At 33.2% G+C, this 16,110-nt stretch overlaps 2 protein-coding genes across 2 annotated transcripts in view; one reads left to right on the top strand and one right to left on the bottom strand.

Moving 5' to 3' along the window:
• Positions 1–650, top strand: part of LOC111616822 — a 7,531-nt gene extending 6,881 nt beyond the window's left edge. The window contains exon 2 of the mRNA XM_023358179.1: positions 496–650. Within this exon, the coding sequence (XP_023213947.1) occupies positions 496–650 (155 nt within the window). The remainder of the gene's footprint in view (positions 1–495) is intronic.
• Positions 651–5,438: 4,788 nt separating this feature from the next.
• The window catches only part of LOC111616821 (histone-lysine N-methyltransferase SUV39H2-like), a 24,254-nt gene continuing 13,582 nt past the window's right edge, over positions 5,439–16,110 (bottom strand). Inside the window, exons 2-5 of the mRNA XM_023358178.1 lie at positions 11,031–11,099; positions 9,578–9,739; positions 9,446–9,489; positions 5,439–5,594 (exon numbers count right to left, since the gene is read on the bottom strand). Of these exons, the coding sequence (XP_023213946.1) occupies positions 5,439–5,594; positions 9,446–9,489; positions 9,578–9,739; positions 11,031–11,099 (431 nt within the window). The remainder of the gene's footprint in view (positions 5,595–9,445; positions 9,490–9,577; positions 9,740–11,030; positions 11,100–16,110) is intronic.

Genomic DNA, 16,110 nt, shown 5'->3' with positions numbered 1-16,110 from the left:
GCGACGGCAGACAAATTCTATATATAAAAATTCGACGGAATATATATAAAATGTTGACATTTTATATATTTTTTATTTTTTATTGAAGGTCACAACTTGAATATTTCTAACACATTGACTTTTATTTTAGCTCAGCGTTTCTCAAAGTGGGCAATAATGCCCCCTTCTGGGCGATGAGTAGATCTAGGAGGCGCTGGAGGCAGGGTATTGAACGGTGACCAAAGGCAAAATTGGGGCTGATAAGAGAAAACATTGCGTTTAATGATTTCCAGATGTTGAGAACAATGTACAGTAAGGGCACAAAGTGTGAGATTCATAGAAAAGTTTTCCTGAGAATATTTCCAATCCTTTTCTCACACAAGAGAAAATGGGTTAGGGGCGTTGGGTATAACTTTACGGACAAAGGGGGCGGTGGATCGAAAAAAGTTTGGGAATCACTGTTGTACACTATTGCCGAGAGCGGAGGCAAATGCTTGACGCTTTTCGCATGAATAGAGAGGCACAGACTGGGCAGCAGTTCTGCTGGCCTTTCTCCAAGGACTACGTTCGCCTACCAGGGTCTCAAAGTTTTTCACCATATGCTGGGAAGAAAGAGGACATTTGCTGACTCACCAGTGCATGAGATCGCCATCACCATACCACCATCTTAGTCAATCTCCCTGTTGCAGAGCAGAGGAAAACTAAGCAGTGCGACCTTTCTTGGGGGTGAGGCTGCTTGCAAAGAAAATCCTCCTTCAACGACTGTTGCCCAGATGACCAGGAATTACATGGACAATTCGTATAGATAACCGCCCCATGCATGCCCTCATCGATTCTGGAGCGTCTTTTTCTATACTCTCCGAGGCATATCATCGGCAACTGTGGAAGACCATGTTCACCAACACCATGGACATTATACTGAAGGTAGCAGATGGAAATTTTGTACATCGAGCCGGAAAATGTGTAGCACAAATCAATATAAATGGGAAGTACCAACCATTTGAGTTTGTAGTTTTGCAGCATTGCGGTCATAATGTTATCCTCGGTTGGGATTTCCTGGAAACCTCTCAAGCCGTGATAGATTGTGGGTGTTCTGTCCTCCTCTTGGAGGACGATCCTCCAACAAATGGGACAGAAGCAGAAACACTAGCCGAACCTTTCCGCTCATGACACTTTAGAGAATTGTTTCATCCCTCCATATTCTTTAATGAGAATAGCTGTGTCATGCCCAGCAGCTCACAGTTCTTTTGAAGCAATAGTGGAGGGTAACAAACTTCTACTTCTAGAGAAAGAGGTTGCCACCCCCTCTTCTATCATCCAACTGACGGAGGGCAAGGGAGCATTGTGGGTCGCCAATGGTACTTGCAAGCCTAAAACCCTTCCAATGGGCATGTTTGTCAGTGTAGCAGAGTGGTTACATGAGAATGGCCTAACCGCCATTGACGAATGTGCTACACCAGAGCCAATAACGATGGACTCCATTAAGAACGTGAAGACAGAAGTTCAGCATGAGTTGAATGTGTCTATCGCCTTGACCCCAGACCAACGAATGCAACTTTGGGACATTCTTCGTCACTTTTCGGTAACCTTCCAGTTTGGCAACAAGAGAGGTACTGCAAAGATCAAGGTTAAACACCGTATTAACGTCGGAGATCACCCACCGACCAGTCAATGGGCATATAGAGTGTCCCCCACTGAACACCAAATTATCCAGGTGGAAGTTCAGAAGATGCTGAGGGATAATGTAATTCAACCATCAGATAGCCCTTGGTCATCGCCGGTTGTCCTTGTGAGGACGAAAGATAGAAGCTGGCGTTTTTGTGTTGACTACCAGCAACTGAACAAGATCACAAAAAAGGATGTTTACCCTTTGCCACGCATTGACGATACCCTAGATTGCTTACGAGGAGCCAATTTTTTTCCTCGATGGACCTTTATTCAGGGTATTGGCAGATTGAGGCTGATGAACATGATCAAGAGAAAAACCACCTTCATTACACCAGAGGGGTTGTTGTATGAATTTAAAGTCATGCCATTTGGTTTATGCAATGCGCCAGTCACGTTTGAAAGAATGATGGATAACTTGTAATGCCATCTGAAGTGGACTATGTGCTTATGCTATCTCGACGATATAGTCGTGTTTTCCGAAACATTTGAAGATCATCTGGTGTGGTTAAAAGCCATTCTAAGCTGCATACAGGATGCAAGCCTCCACCTGAATCTGAAAAAGTGTGTCTTTGGTGCTAACCAGATCAAGATCCTTGGACACCTCATATCAAGAGATGGGATACGACCAGACCCTGAAAAATTATGAGTAGTCACCAATTTCCCTACTCCAGCAAATGTGCATGACGTAAGAAGTTTCCTGGGTCTATTTTCCTATTACTGCCGCTTTATTAAAAATTTCTGCTGTAAAGTGCAACCATTATAGCAATTACTAAAAAGGGAGTCCATGTTCACTTGGGATCAACTAGAGGCTGATTCCTTTGCTACCTTAAAAAGGGCACTTACTTCTGACCCTGTATTAGGATTGTACAATGAGAACGCGCCAACAGAACTCCACACAGATGCCAGTGGTTACAGGATTGGGGTATCCTAGTCCAAACACAAGATGGCAAAGAAAAGGTAATTGCTTATGCATCCCAGACACTTACCAAGGCAGAAAAAAATTATTCGATGACAAAAAAAGAATGTCTCACAGTGATGTGGGCAATCCACAAATTCCGGCCCTATCTCTTCGGTAAACCATTTGTTGTTGTAACAGATCATCACGCGTTATGCTGGTTAGCTGGATTAAAGGATCCCTCGGGAAGGCTTGCCAGATGGGCCTTACGACTTCAAGAATACAATGTTTCCATCTGTTATAAAAGCAGACGAAAACATAAAGACGCAGACTACCTTTCGAGGAATCCCATAGAGGCTGACACTTCTACGGTGGCTGGCTTAGTTGCCACATTCACGAATGTCACTGCCAATCAGAGGAAGGATCCAAAATTGGCAGCAATAATTCATGCTCTCAAGAGATCTGAGCCTATCAAAGCAGAATTTGAACTTATCAATGGTGTACTTTGTAAGAAAAATTACAACACACCTGAAAAGAGATGGTTACCCGTGATCCCCAAGCACTTGCACCTGGATAACCTGCAACATTTCCACGATGCCCCTACGGGTGGTCACTTAGGGTTCGCTAAAACATATGACAGAATCCGAAAGCGCTTCTTTTGGCCGAGGCTATACCATACAGTACAACATTATGTCTCCCATTGTCAAGAATGTCAGAGAAGGAAACAGGTACCCCAGAAACCTCCTGGTTGCCTTATGTCCATCCCACCAGCAGTGGAACCCTTTCATCGAATTGGTGTGGATTTACTTGGTCCGCTCCCAAAATCCCTCAAAGGCAATAAATGGATTGTGGTCTGCACCGACTATTGAACATGATATGCCTTCACCAGGGCGGTGCCAACAGCTGAAGCCCAAGAAATAGCTAGATTATTTGTTGACGAAATCCTGTTGAAGCATGGAGTCCCAAGAGTACTCATCACCGACAGAGGAAAAGTTTTCTAGTCCTAGCTTGTGTTTGAACTTATTCGGTGCTGCTAGGTAACACACAGCATGACGACCACATACCATCCGCAGACAAACGGCATAACCGAATACTTTAACAAGACATTAACCGATATGATGTCTATGTATGTCAGTGTTGAGCAGAAAGACTGGGACTCAGTGTTGCCCTTCGTCACTTTTGCTTATAACACAGCAAAGCAGGACGTTACTGGATTCACTCCATTCTATTTACTCCACGGACGTGAAGCCAAGACAACAATGGACACATTATTCCCATATCAAGCCGATGATCATCCCGATGATTACCTGGTGCACTTAGTCACCACGGCCAAGGAGTTGCAACAATTAGCTCGTGTACGTACATTGATGGCCCAGCAGAAAGATTGAGGACAGTACAACGCTGCTCATCGAACCGTATCGTATAACCATGGTGATCTTGTGTGGATATTTACACCTGTGCGCAAGGTGGGTCTGTCTGAAAAACTCCATAAGCATTACTTTGGCCCGTACAAAGTCCTTCGACACTTGTCTGAGGTTACCTATGAAGTCGAGGATTTCGATCCTATGTCCAAGCGAAGGAAGCCAAAGGATACCGTCCACATCCTCCAGATGAAGCCCTATTGTGATCCCAGTCTGCAAGACCCTGAATCTACCAGTGACGTCGATAATCCTGCCGTCAGTACCTTCCTAAATGACAGCGAGGCGCTGCCTTTTGGGGGAAGGTATAATGCCGCAGCTCGCTCTTCCCGCTGCATCGTTCATGATTCATTGTCTTTGCCTAGTGAGCAAAGGTATCTGGTTCGAACCTCATTGATGTGGGTTTTTTTTGTGTGTATGTTCTCCTGGTCTGAGAACACATGGTAATTTGTTATTTACATATTTCTGCCATGTCTCTGTAGTATATAACAGCAAGCTCTCAGGTTGAGGGCAGTTCTTGTTCTCATACTGCAAGCACAGTAGTTGTACGTTCTCTGAGTGAATAAATACCCCTTTGTGTTCCTAATGACTGGTTGCCGTTTGTTTCGGCGACAATATCACAATAATTTTTGCTCATTCTATTTTAAAAACTATCGGGTGTTTCTGGCACACACTGTATATGTAATATACAGTGGAACCTGGTTAACTGGAAGCAGGATAGCTTGAAGTTGTGTTTACTCAAAATCATTTTTTTTTTGCTGATCATCTAGAATAGGGATTTAAGTATTAAATCAAACTGGTTAACTAGAATGGGGTTTTGACACAGTATTTTCATAAGCACTCTGGAATTTTAATTTTCTGTTAAATAAAATAATTAACATCCATTGATCAAATAAACTAATCAGGAACTTTCTATAAATGTACACAGGGACCATGTAGAACTAAAAATATACATTGTATCATGTGATAGCAGGTTCCATTGTACTGTTGTTCTTAAGTTTCTTTATTTAAAATTTATTTATTTATTTATATTATATTTATTATATTATTGTATTTTCCCAAAAATAAGCCCTAGCATGATTTTTCAGGATGCTTGTAAAAGCCCTACCCCTAAAATAAGCCCCAGTTAAGATCATCAGCCAGATGGTCATATTTAATATGTCCCTTGCAACACACGACAAACATATTGAATTATAAAATAATTAAATATAAATAAATATCATTATTGACATTAATGCTTAAAATAAATGATAATATAAATTATAATTTAGTATGTATATATATATATATATATATACATNATAGGCGGGGAGTCGCCTCTAAAAGCCGGCTATTCAGTTAAAACTGGTAATATATATATTTATATATATATATATATATATAGTATTATTATGTATTTTAAAAGCACATAACAGTGTATATGTGTACATAAATATATATATTTATTTATTTAAATATTTTCAACAACAGCATTTTTCTTACCCAATGTTAGTGTGATTTTGTAAATTTGCTTTTCTTCCTGATCTATGAAAGTTTTCTATTAATTCTTGACACCCTGTCAAATTACTGTAAGGCTCCCAAGTGTTAAATTCACTTTCCCATCCTTTCCATTTGATTAAATACCATTCTTTGTACTAAAATATATTTAATTTGTTATTAGGATCAATAATTATACAGTAGAAGTTTGTTAATCGGTATCCGATAATCCAGAATGTCTGATGATCTAATACTCTCTGAGCAGTGGCTAATAATTAGGAACTGTCCGATAATAATCTGGCATACTAGTAATTTGCAAATTGGAATTTGTTTGGACACATTAGGCTAACAATCCTAGGAGAATATTGAAGCATAGGGGGGTGCAACCATGAATGTTGCAAAATGTTCAGATGTTGCCTTTAGAATTAAAAGCATTGTAAATCAAGAAAAATGACTCATTTTGTTCCAGAATTTTGTTTGTGTTGCTGCTACAGCATGCATAAATGAATTGAAAGCATATTATATCATGCACTACTACAAAATGTAGTGTCCACAATGTTCAGATTGTGTATAACTTATCAAATTTTGCAAAAATACAAAAATGCATACTGGCATTTTCAATAATCCGGCACTATTCTGGTCCCATAGATGCTGGATTAACAAACTTCTGTTTATTTTTTTTAACAGTAAAATTTAAAACATTTTTAATTACCGTATTAGCCCGAATATAACGCAATATTTTTCGACCATTTATTTTCCGTTAAAAAATTGACTCGCGCTAAATTCGGGGTTTAAGTAATGGAATGTAATATAAACAAGGACATTTTCCTACAGAGGTTGCCTGTGTTATTAGCTATACAGTAGAGCGTGGTTTATCCGAAACGTCTGTTATCCGAAAGCATTCCAGTCGGCAAATTTCAATTTTCACTAGTGCTGTGGCGCTGCAATCTTCAGCTATTTCTTGGGTTACTCAAATATTTTACGTTTTTGATACTAAATTAACATCTGAAGTATAATTTTTTATTGTTTTTATATTTTTCAATATATTTATTTTGTTTGTACAAAATAAAAAAATAATTTTTAACGATACAATAGTCTTCGTTAGGCTTAACATCGACGAAAATTCAACGCGAAGCGACACGCAACGGAGAAAAATTTCAACATGGGATAAATTAATATATTTTTTCGTACATGATTCGTTATCCGAAAAATAAGTTATGCGAACCACCCCAATCCCCAATTGATTCGGATAAACGACGCTCTACCGTAATTACATAAATAAATGCTTATCTGATTGAACTTTACTTTCTTTGAATTCTTTTATGAGTATTATTTTTTTTTTCTAAATATCTTTATGAAAATTTTGGAGTCGCGTTAAATTCGGGGTCGCGTTATATTCGGGCTAATACGGTATTATATTTATTGAATAATATAAAATATAACTTTGATAATTTGGATGGAGCATATTGTTCATTAACTGATTTTAATTCTGCATATTTCTGCATTAAAATTAATACAGAAAAAACAGTGATTAAGTGTTATGCTTTGATACATAATCCTCCATTACTGTTTTTTTACATAGATTCTTATCCAATTAATTATGTAAGTTCTATTAGCAATTTAGGCATAGTTTTTGACACCAAACTTACTTTCAAAGATCATATTGATAAACTAGTTAAATCCCTGGCTATCTGACATGGAATTTTATGATGATAAAAGAGCATTGAAAACCATTTTTTATGCTAATCTTCAACCTTGCACTGATTATGAATTACCCATCTGGTCAATGGCTGTGCCTTCCCTTTTACACAAAATTACTTCTGCTATTAGTAAGATATATCTTACATTTAACAAAATGTGTAATTTGCCTTTCACCGATGACTCTAATATAGTTAGAATTTGTCTGGACTTCTCATTTTTATTTGAGAGAATTAAATATTTTCATTTGTTGATTTATTACAATATTCTAATGGTCTTATTTATCAAGATTGGCTTTCACTCCAAATTCCATTGAGAAAACTTTGCTCATTTACTTAGGTTTTTACTCCTTTTTATAAATAAGCAATTACTTATAAACCAGCTATTAATTCTTTTTTAAACAAATGTTTTCATTTGTTTTTAACGGTCATCATCAGGTTTCAATGTATTGGAATGTTTGTAAAAGAACATAAATTCCAAAATTTAAAAGGGTGCACATCGTGAAGATACACACATGCTCAATATTGTGTTTAAAAAGTCAGTCTTCCAACTGGCTTCCAATTTTAAAAATATGAAGTTTATATAAAATATAAGAACAAACTTGACAAAGATCTATTTTACATCAAAGAATGCCCCTCCATGCAGCTGCTAATGAGTTAATTTCTTTAAATTTAATTGCTGTTCTCCTCTTAAACATTTAAATATCTCCAGTTGTTCGAGATATTTCAGGTTGGTTGGGTCTTCACACCGCTGCAGTAATTAGGCATTGTCAAAGTCAACCCAGACATCATTATCAATGGTAAAAGAAGCCAATGCGGTAGTGGAGAGACCTTTCTGAATGGTGTATTTATGCTCCTTGATCTTCATTTTAGACCATGTGCGATAGCACCAATATATTCACTAGAACAGTTCACCCTATGATTGTAAATAGGGATAGTATAGACCCTGAGATACTATTTTGGTCCAATTGGTCATTATCGTTTCTAATACAAGAGAAAACGATCAGAGATCTCCTGTAAGCAATCCTGTTGCTCATAAAGCAGACAAGTTTGGTTTTTTTCTTTCAAATAATCAACACATCATCCACATATCTTGCGTACAACATAATGTTATCACTAACATCAAATAAGACATACTGCTCCAGGCACCTGACCACCAATTCACAAGCATTCCTGAGATGGAACTACCCATGGATACACATCTAACTTGGAGGAAAGTATCCCCTTCAAATACAAAACTGGAAGCCAGTTGGATGACTAATTTTTTAAATGCAACATTGAGCATGCACATATCTTCATGACCTGCAACCTTTAAATTTTGGAATTTAAGCTTTTTTACAAACATTACAATACATCAAAACCTGGCAATGATACATCATCGCCAGGTTTTGATGTATTGTAATGTTTGTAAAAGAACAGATGAAAATGTTTGTTTAAAAAAGAATTAATTGCTGATTTATAAGTAATTGCTTATATACTCTTTTTTATCATCTAAATCTATCCCAACAATCCTTCTTTTACCATATATCACAAAATTTTAATAATTTTGATGAATTTTTACATCTTGATCTCCCTGATTTTAAACTGAAATGTAAAAAAGCAGTATATATCTTTTAAAGATTTGTTACTAGTTTTGATTTTTTTGCTTTTTTTTTAAATTTGTTTGTTTTTGTTTTATGGGATATTATTTGTTTTTATGATATGTTATTGTAGGGAAATGGAAATCAAATGTCTGTCAAGACTTTTCCTGAAAATGTAATGAAATAAATAAATATAATGGATTTACTTGCAATTGAATTTTCTGTACAAAAACCCAATACATTATATTACTAAAGCCAATCACTGCTGTATGCCATCGGGCTGTATAACAGCTATAATACTAATAAATTACCAAACAATTTGACACGAGGCGTTAGGTACCGTCTCGTAATAAATTTAATAATTGTACACTGCTAATTTATGAAATATATTAAATAAATAATAGTATATATGGGAAAATTGTGAAATGTCTCTTATAAAGTAAAAATATNTATAGCCGCTATAAAGCCCGATGGCATATGTCAGTGGTTGTCTTTAGTAATTGAATTTTCTAATTTATTATAATATAAATAAATAAATAACTTTTATGAGAACAACTCTCTCATTAAAAAAAAAAAACAATTCTTAAAAATGAATAATTAAATTTATTGAAATATTTTTTTTTATTATTTTAAATAATTTCAAATAAAGATATAGAGTCTATATATGAAAATAATATATTTGAAGTGTAATATGAACAAAATTATTTAAAGAATAAAATATTTATAGCATACTTTATCTCTGACATAATCGACAATTTCTTCAACTTCATACTCATCTGAAAATTTTTGAGATATTTTATAAAATTGTAATAACAACATATTTTTCTTTAATATTGTTTTAAAAAAATGGAATAAAAAAGTTACCTGGATGTTGTGGTTTTATCCTCTTGTGTCTATGATATAAATGATTTGGTTTTACAAATTTTAGATTCATTTGCTGACATATTTTATTCAATGTTTCTATATCTTGAAGACAATTTATTTGACAGTCTTGAAACTTAATGGTTAAATCTGACTTAGGTTCATCTAGAAAATTAAAATTCATTATATAAATAGATACCGAATCACTGAATTTGTTAGATCAAACCAGAAAGCTGTGAACAGGAAAGTTTAATAATGATCATCTGATACATTTTGCAAAACAGAAATACACTGCTAATTCATGAACTATATTAAATAAATAATAGTATGTATGGGAAAATTGTGAAATGTCTCTTATAAAGTAAAAATATATAAAAAATATAGAAAAAAAATTGATTTTACAATCTAAATCTAACTTTTCTATGGAACAATCTTTAAAAAATATACATTTTATTAAAACTTTTTCTAAAGATACAAGCCAATTCTTTCACATTCTTTTGATCATCTATCTTCAGGAATAAAATTCTTTAAAATATACAAAAAATAAACTTCTAGCATTTAAAAATAATTTAAGAAACCAAATTCAAAAACACTAAAGTTACATAAAGACTAGACAACTTCAATAAGCTATTAATTCACACAAGACATTTTGAATTCTGTCCTTTGGAATTTTTTAAAAACATGTTTGAAATGTTTTAAAAAATACAGTAGAGTGTCGATTATCCAAATCAATTGAGGACCGGGGTTGTTCAGAAAATCGATATTTCAGATAACCAATTATGTATGAAAAAATATATTAATTTATCCCATGTTAAAATTTTTCTCCGTTGCGTGTCGCTTCGCATTGAATTTTCGTCGATGTTAAGCCTAACGAAGACTATTGTATTGTTAAAAATTATTTTTTTATTTTGTACAAACAAAATAAATATATTGAAAAATATAAAACAATATAAAATTATACTTCAGAAGTTAATTTAGTATCAAAAATGTAAAATATTTGAGTAGCCCAAGACATAGCCAAAGATTGCAGTGCCACAGCACTGGCAAAAATTGAAATTTGCCGACTGGAATTCTTTCGGATAATTGACGTTTCGGATAATCGACGCTCTACTGTACTTGAATACTTTTTTAAAAGGATTTTATTCTTGAGAAAAAAACCTTGAAAGTGATTGGACTTAAGTTTTTCCATAAAAGAAGCTTCAATAATGCATTTTTATCTTGTTTAGTGGCAAGATTTGATTTATAGTTAGTTTCATTTAAATCTAAAACCTATTTCCTACAATATATTTACAATAAAAGGTTATAAAATTAAACAGTTTACTTGATAAATTATATCATTACTAAACAAAAATTATATATAATAATATATTTTATATAATACAAAAGACATTTCTTAATCAAAATATAAAAATATATGAAATATATAAGTACAATAATTATTCATTAATATATTTACCTACTGATATTACATCTAGATTTTTTCCATTACATTCACCACTATTTACCATCATTTCATTATTATGATCTGTAATAAAAAGCATTCAAATCATTTCCTTGCAAATGAAATTAAATAATTTCTGCCAATTTATTTAGTATTTTATATTTTTAGTTTTTCATCATGTCCATTAATTATATAGCAGCGAAATATGAATGTCACATAGATAGAATTATAGACAAATAGCTAGACAGATGGGCACATGCATAGTTTACATATGGAACCCAAACATCTACACAATGCTTGGGTTCAAAAAATCTTTCACAACATTTAAAACTGCATGTGTTGCACCCTCTATTATAATGTTTTATTAAAAAACTTTCATATTTTTAATTATTATAAAAAGGCAAAAAGCTTAATTTTGAAGGTAGGGATGGGTTTTATAAAAAATTGTATATGGTAATAACAAGTAAAATCATCATTACATCTGACACTACTCAAGATATGACATGCAATCCCCCTTTATTTCCCCACTCTGTCAACCTTTAACTACCAAAATTTAATAGCATTAATCCCCCAATACACAAACCTTCCTGCATATTTTCAGAAATTTTTGACAAATAACATGAAAGTTATTAAACTTCTGAGAAGATGAACAAAATCATGCCTCGCACATATACACAAACTAACATCCATATAAAAAGAAAAAACCCCTGAAGTTTTTTGCATTTCTCGACATTTCAAGGTGCCGAGTCCAAAAATATGAAAATCGTAGGGGGGTCATTTTTCTGACATCTTTGTTATGTATAACAGAGCTGGGAAAGTAATATGAAAAATATAAATACAATAGAGCCTCTATAGTCTGTCACTCACCACTCTGCAGAGTGATGCATGTGAAATTTTCATATTATCAGTTGTCAATGTATGTGATAGAAAGACGGATGTACAGTATATGTACATTGTCAGTTCTAGTTGTTTGTTACCCACGTAATTGACAAAACAGTCACAATTATGAGTAATACAATAAACTAACCAATGAAACAAGTGTACAGTACTTTTTGTTTACTGTACAATACATATAAAATCCAGTAATACAACAATCAGTTATAATCGAATATCTGCTGGTCTGATATATATCAGATTATAGAGACTTCTGTGTATACAAAAATTAAAAATGCTTATGTGTTTACAATTAAATTAACTTTGGCAATATTTTTTGAAGAAATGTCAAAAAATTCAAAATGCTATATATGTACGCAGAATGTTTTTCTACTAACCAACACAACAAAACTCCAACAAAATACTTTATTTTCTGCTTACAACTTTTGCTAAACTACAACTTCATCACAACATTCTCTGACTTTGCGCCCAAACTTGACATCTCCCTCCAACTTCGTCCCTGCACTCTGCACACTTATCTCACCTTTGATTCCAAACTTAATGTCTCCTCTTCTCGAGTATCCCCAGCCATCCGTTTGGGCTATCTTTCCAAATCATATTTATATATATAATTTTATTTAAGAAATTAAGATTTAAATGACTTACTGTAATTATACTGCAGTTAATAATAATAAAAAAAAAATACTTCTTTTTGTTCTAAAAAGTCAGCATAAAATTCTGTTGTTGCAGCAAATAATTAAATATGTTAAATGAGCATATACAGTACATAATAGTACTTAAATATTTGTTTAACTTTGCTCATTTGATAATATGAATCAAATATTCATATTGTTATTATGTAGCTAAATTGAACAGAAAATTCTTTAAGTAAATTGTTCAACAAATTCAAAATATAAATTTTAAATTACTTCAAAAGAGATGCATTTTTTCAACACCTAACTGAAAATTACAATGTATTATATTAATACAAGAGGGAATTAAACTGATACATAGATTGTGTTATCTGATAAAAATAACAAAAAAACATTAAGCAAATTTTTATACCACTATTTTTTTTACAAATGTTTTTGTGTCAACGAAGTCAATTTCCTGTTTTTAATGTTGTTGGAATATAAATGATAAACTGGAAGGAAGATTGTTTACATTTCAGTGACTAGAATGCCAGAAACATTTATTTTTATTAAAAAATTTCTTATTGTAGTCATATTGCCATAAGTGTAATTTTATTATTAAAAAATTACAAAAAATATACAGTAATTAAAACTAATTTTTCATTATTGTAACAATTAAAATTGGTGTTTTCAAAATAAAAATGCTGTTTATTATCTACATTGAATGCAACCAAGCATGACACAGTTCACAGAATACAGTTTTTTTTCTTCCAAATCCAGTCTTTCATTGAATATAATCGTGTTATACAATTACCCAAATCTTGTAATATTCATTTTTTTACTATAATTATTTTCATCTTTTCCTTTGTTAAATGTAATGTTCTTTAAATAAATATTGCTTGAATTTTTCAGTGTTAAGCAATTGAATAATTAAATTACTGTTTACTTATCTATTATTTATTTTTTTCATCTACATTTATTTCATTTGAATCCTATTCTAAACAATAGACATTTACGAGATTTTATATCCAGAGATTATTATGTAACATACTGTAATAATAGGCAGATAAAAAAAAACTAACTTCAGATCATATAATAAAGCCTTCTAAAAGATAAATCATCATATACCAGTATTTATAGTAAGAACTTAAATGTTCACAAAATTCTTTATTACATTAACTTTTCTATATACAGTAGTATTCGCTTGTAACGAAGTCTTGGCTATAATGAACCAATTTTAAAAATACGAATAAAACACCCATAAGAGCAATGTTATTTTTTTCAGCTACAACAAACCCATATATAACAAATTTCTGTATATAACTAACAATATTTGAATTTGAAAAAAGGAAAGTTATCGCTTATAACAGATTATGAGTACAAAGAATACTCTCGAGTTACTACTACTACTTTTGGTGCCCTATTGACATTTCACACCAGTCCCTCTTGTTTTTCAGATATGAGATTCAACATTATCCTGGCCAAAAATTTTCCTTTGTATAATGAGTTGTAGGATTCGGTACTTGACACCATTTCTCATCATGTGGTCAAAGTACAGTGGAACCTCGCTTAAACTTTGGTTAAATCTTCACATGGGATTTTCTTAAAACTAGTAATTTTGAGTTGTGCCAGTTTTCTTCCAAAGTAGCAATATGTAATATGTCTGAACATAAGTTTGGAAAAATGTGTGATTACAAGCAACAATTACAAGTTAGAACAAGCACAACAAGTCTCAACTTGCTACCGCTATTAGATTGCTGTGAGTGCCTGCTGCAAGTGGACGTGTTTAAATTACAAAGTAGCCATACAGTAGAGCATCGATTATCCGAATGCTGATCAACCGAAACATTGGTTAACCCAGGGCTGCGGAGTCGGTAAAAAAACACCCGACTCCGACTCCGGATAATTTTAGTACGCCGACTCCGACTCCAGCAAAATTAAATACAAAGTCATTATATGGGAGCAGAAACGCTCATAGGGAGGTCCCTTCTTTAAACTGTGAAAGGAGCCCCGGGTATTTACCCAAATACTTTTATAGTTAGCATTTTTAATATTTAACTTACATTAATATTTATTTGTATAAAAAATTATTTCTAACAAATATTTAATAAGAGGAGAAAGGGAGCAATAAAATTCTACATTTACNTATATTTATTTTGTTTGTACAAAATAAAGAAATAATTTTTAACAATACAATAGCCACGATTATTATTATAAAAATTTTTGTTGGGCTTAACATCAACAAAAATTCAACGTGAAACAACACACAATGGAGAAAAATTTAAACATGGGATATATTAATATGCTATTATTGGGATATACTAATATACTGTATTAATAATGTATTTTTTTGTACATAATCAGTTATCCAAAAAATCAATTTTCCAAACAACCCCAGTCCCCAATTGATTCGGATAATCAATGCTCTACTGTATTTTTAATAAATGGAATTCCTTTGTGGCAGTACGCCATAATTTTGTATATACGCGCTAGTTGTAAGCCAAATATTAATTATTTGATCTTGTGTTCTTTGTTTCCCTATTTCTCGATCTTTCCATTCTTCACTTCCTTATCAGTGGGGGCAACACTGTTCCGAGAACGAGGTGAGAAGAATATAAAGAGAGCACCGAGAGGCATGTGGGGTGAGGAGAGAACGATCATTCTTGACTCGGACTCAAGAGCGAGCAGACAGTGTGTGAGGAGTTCAAGATTGTCATTACGAAGAACAGAAAGACGACGAATTGTCTATCCAATCAAGAGAAGAACTAAGTATACTCTGATCGAGAATTATTTATATCGGCGGACTAGAACACAGTTAAACTGGAAGACATCAGAGCAATACAATATCCTGGATACCTCTACTCTATCTTTTCTATATATCTAAATATCTGTATTATTCTATCCTCATTCCATTATTTTCTCCTAGTTTTTAAGTAAGTTTATAGTCTTAGTCATAGAATTTCGAGTAATACTTCATTGTACTCCATTGTCGCAAACTCATCTCCGTTGCATGACACCATGTGCATAAAGCCTTTGTTCCCTTATTGTATGTGTGTGAGGTCCAGAGTTGGGATCCACACAAATAGGTGAGAGCCTGTGTTTTTATTGATCTTTTTGTCATAAATAAACTTGGTTTTGCCTATGTATTTGCATGTTTTGTCCTTTTGGGGATCCATGCACATTTGCATGTCTTAACACCTTAACATATAAATCTGTATATCCCTGGCCAGGACAAAAGTAGAAACTAATGAGATTTCGAACTATCCAAGTTTGAATTAACAAGGATTTCCTGTGTAAGTAATGTTTAGATAGGATGACCATATTATTTATCATCATCATCATCATCAAAACTAGAACATTTTTGGAAATAAGAGTACAGTAGAGCGTCGATTATCCGAAAGTCAATCATCTGAAACGTCAATCATCCGAAAGAATTCCAGTCGGCAAATTTAAATTTTCGCCAGTGCTGTGGCGCTGCAATCTTTGGCTATGTCTTGGGCTACTCAAATATTTTACGTTTTTGATACTAAATTAACTTCTGAAGTATAATTTTTTATTGTTTTTATATTTTTCAATATATTTATTTTGTT

Source organism: Centruroides sculpturatus, unplaced genomic scaffold (assembly GCF_000671375.1).
Source record: "Centruroides sculpturatus isolate CEXI.00-Female unplaced genomic scaffold, Cexi_2.0 scaffold2079, whole genome shotgun sequence".
Classification (NCBI taxonomy): domain Eukaryota; kingdom Metazoa; phylum Arthropoda; class Arachnida; order Scorpiones; family Buthidae; genus Centruroides; species Centruroides sculpturatus.
The sequence above is the reverse complement of the archived record's forward strand: the minus strand, read 5'-3'. Positions and strand labels throughout refer to the sequence as shown.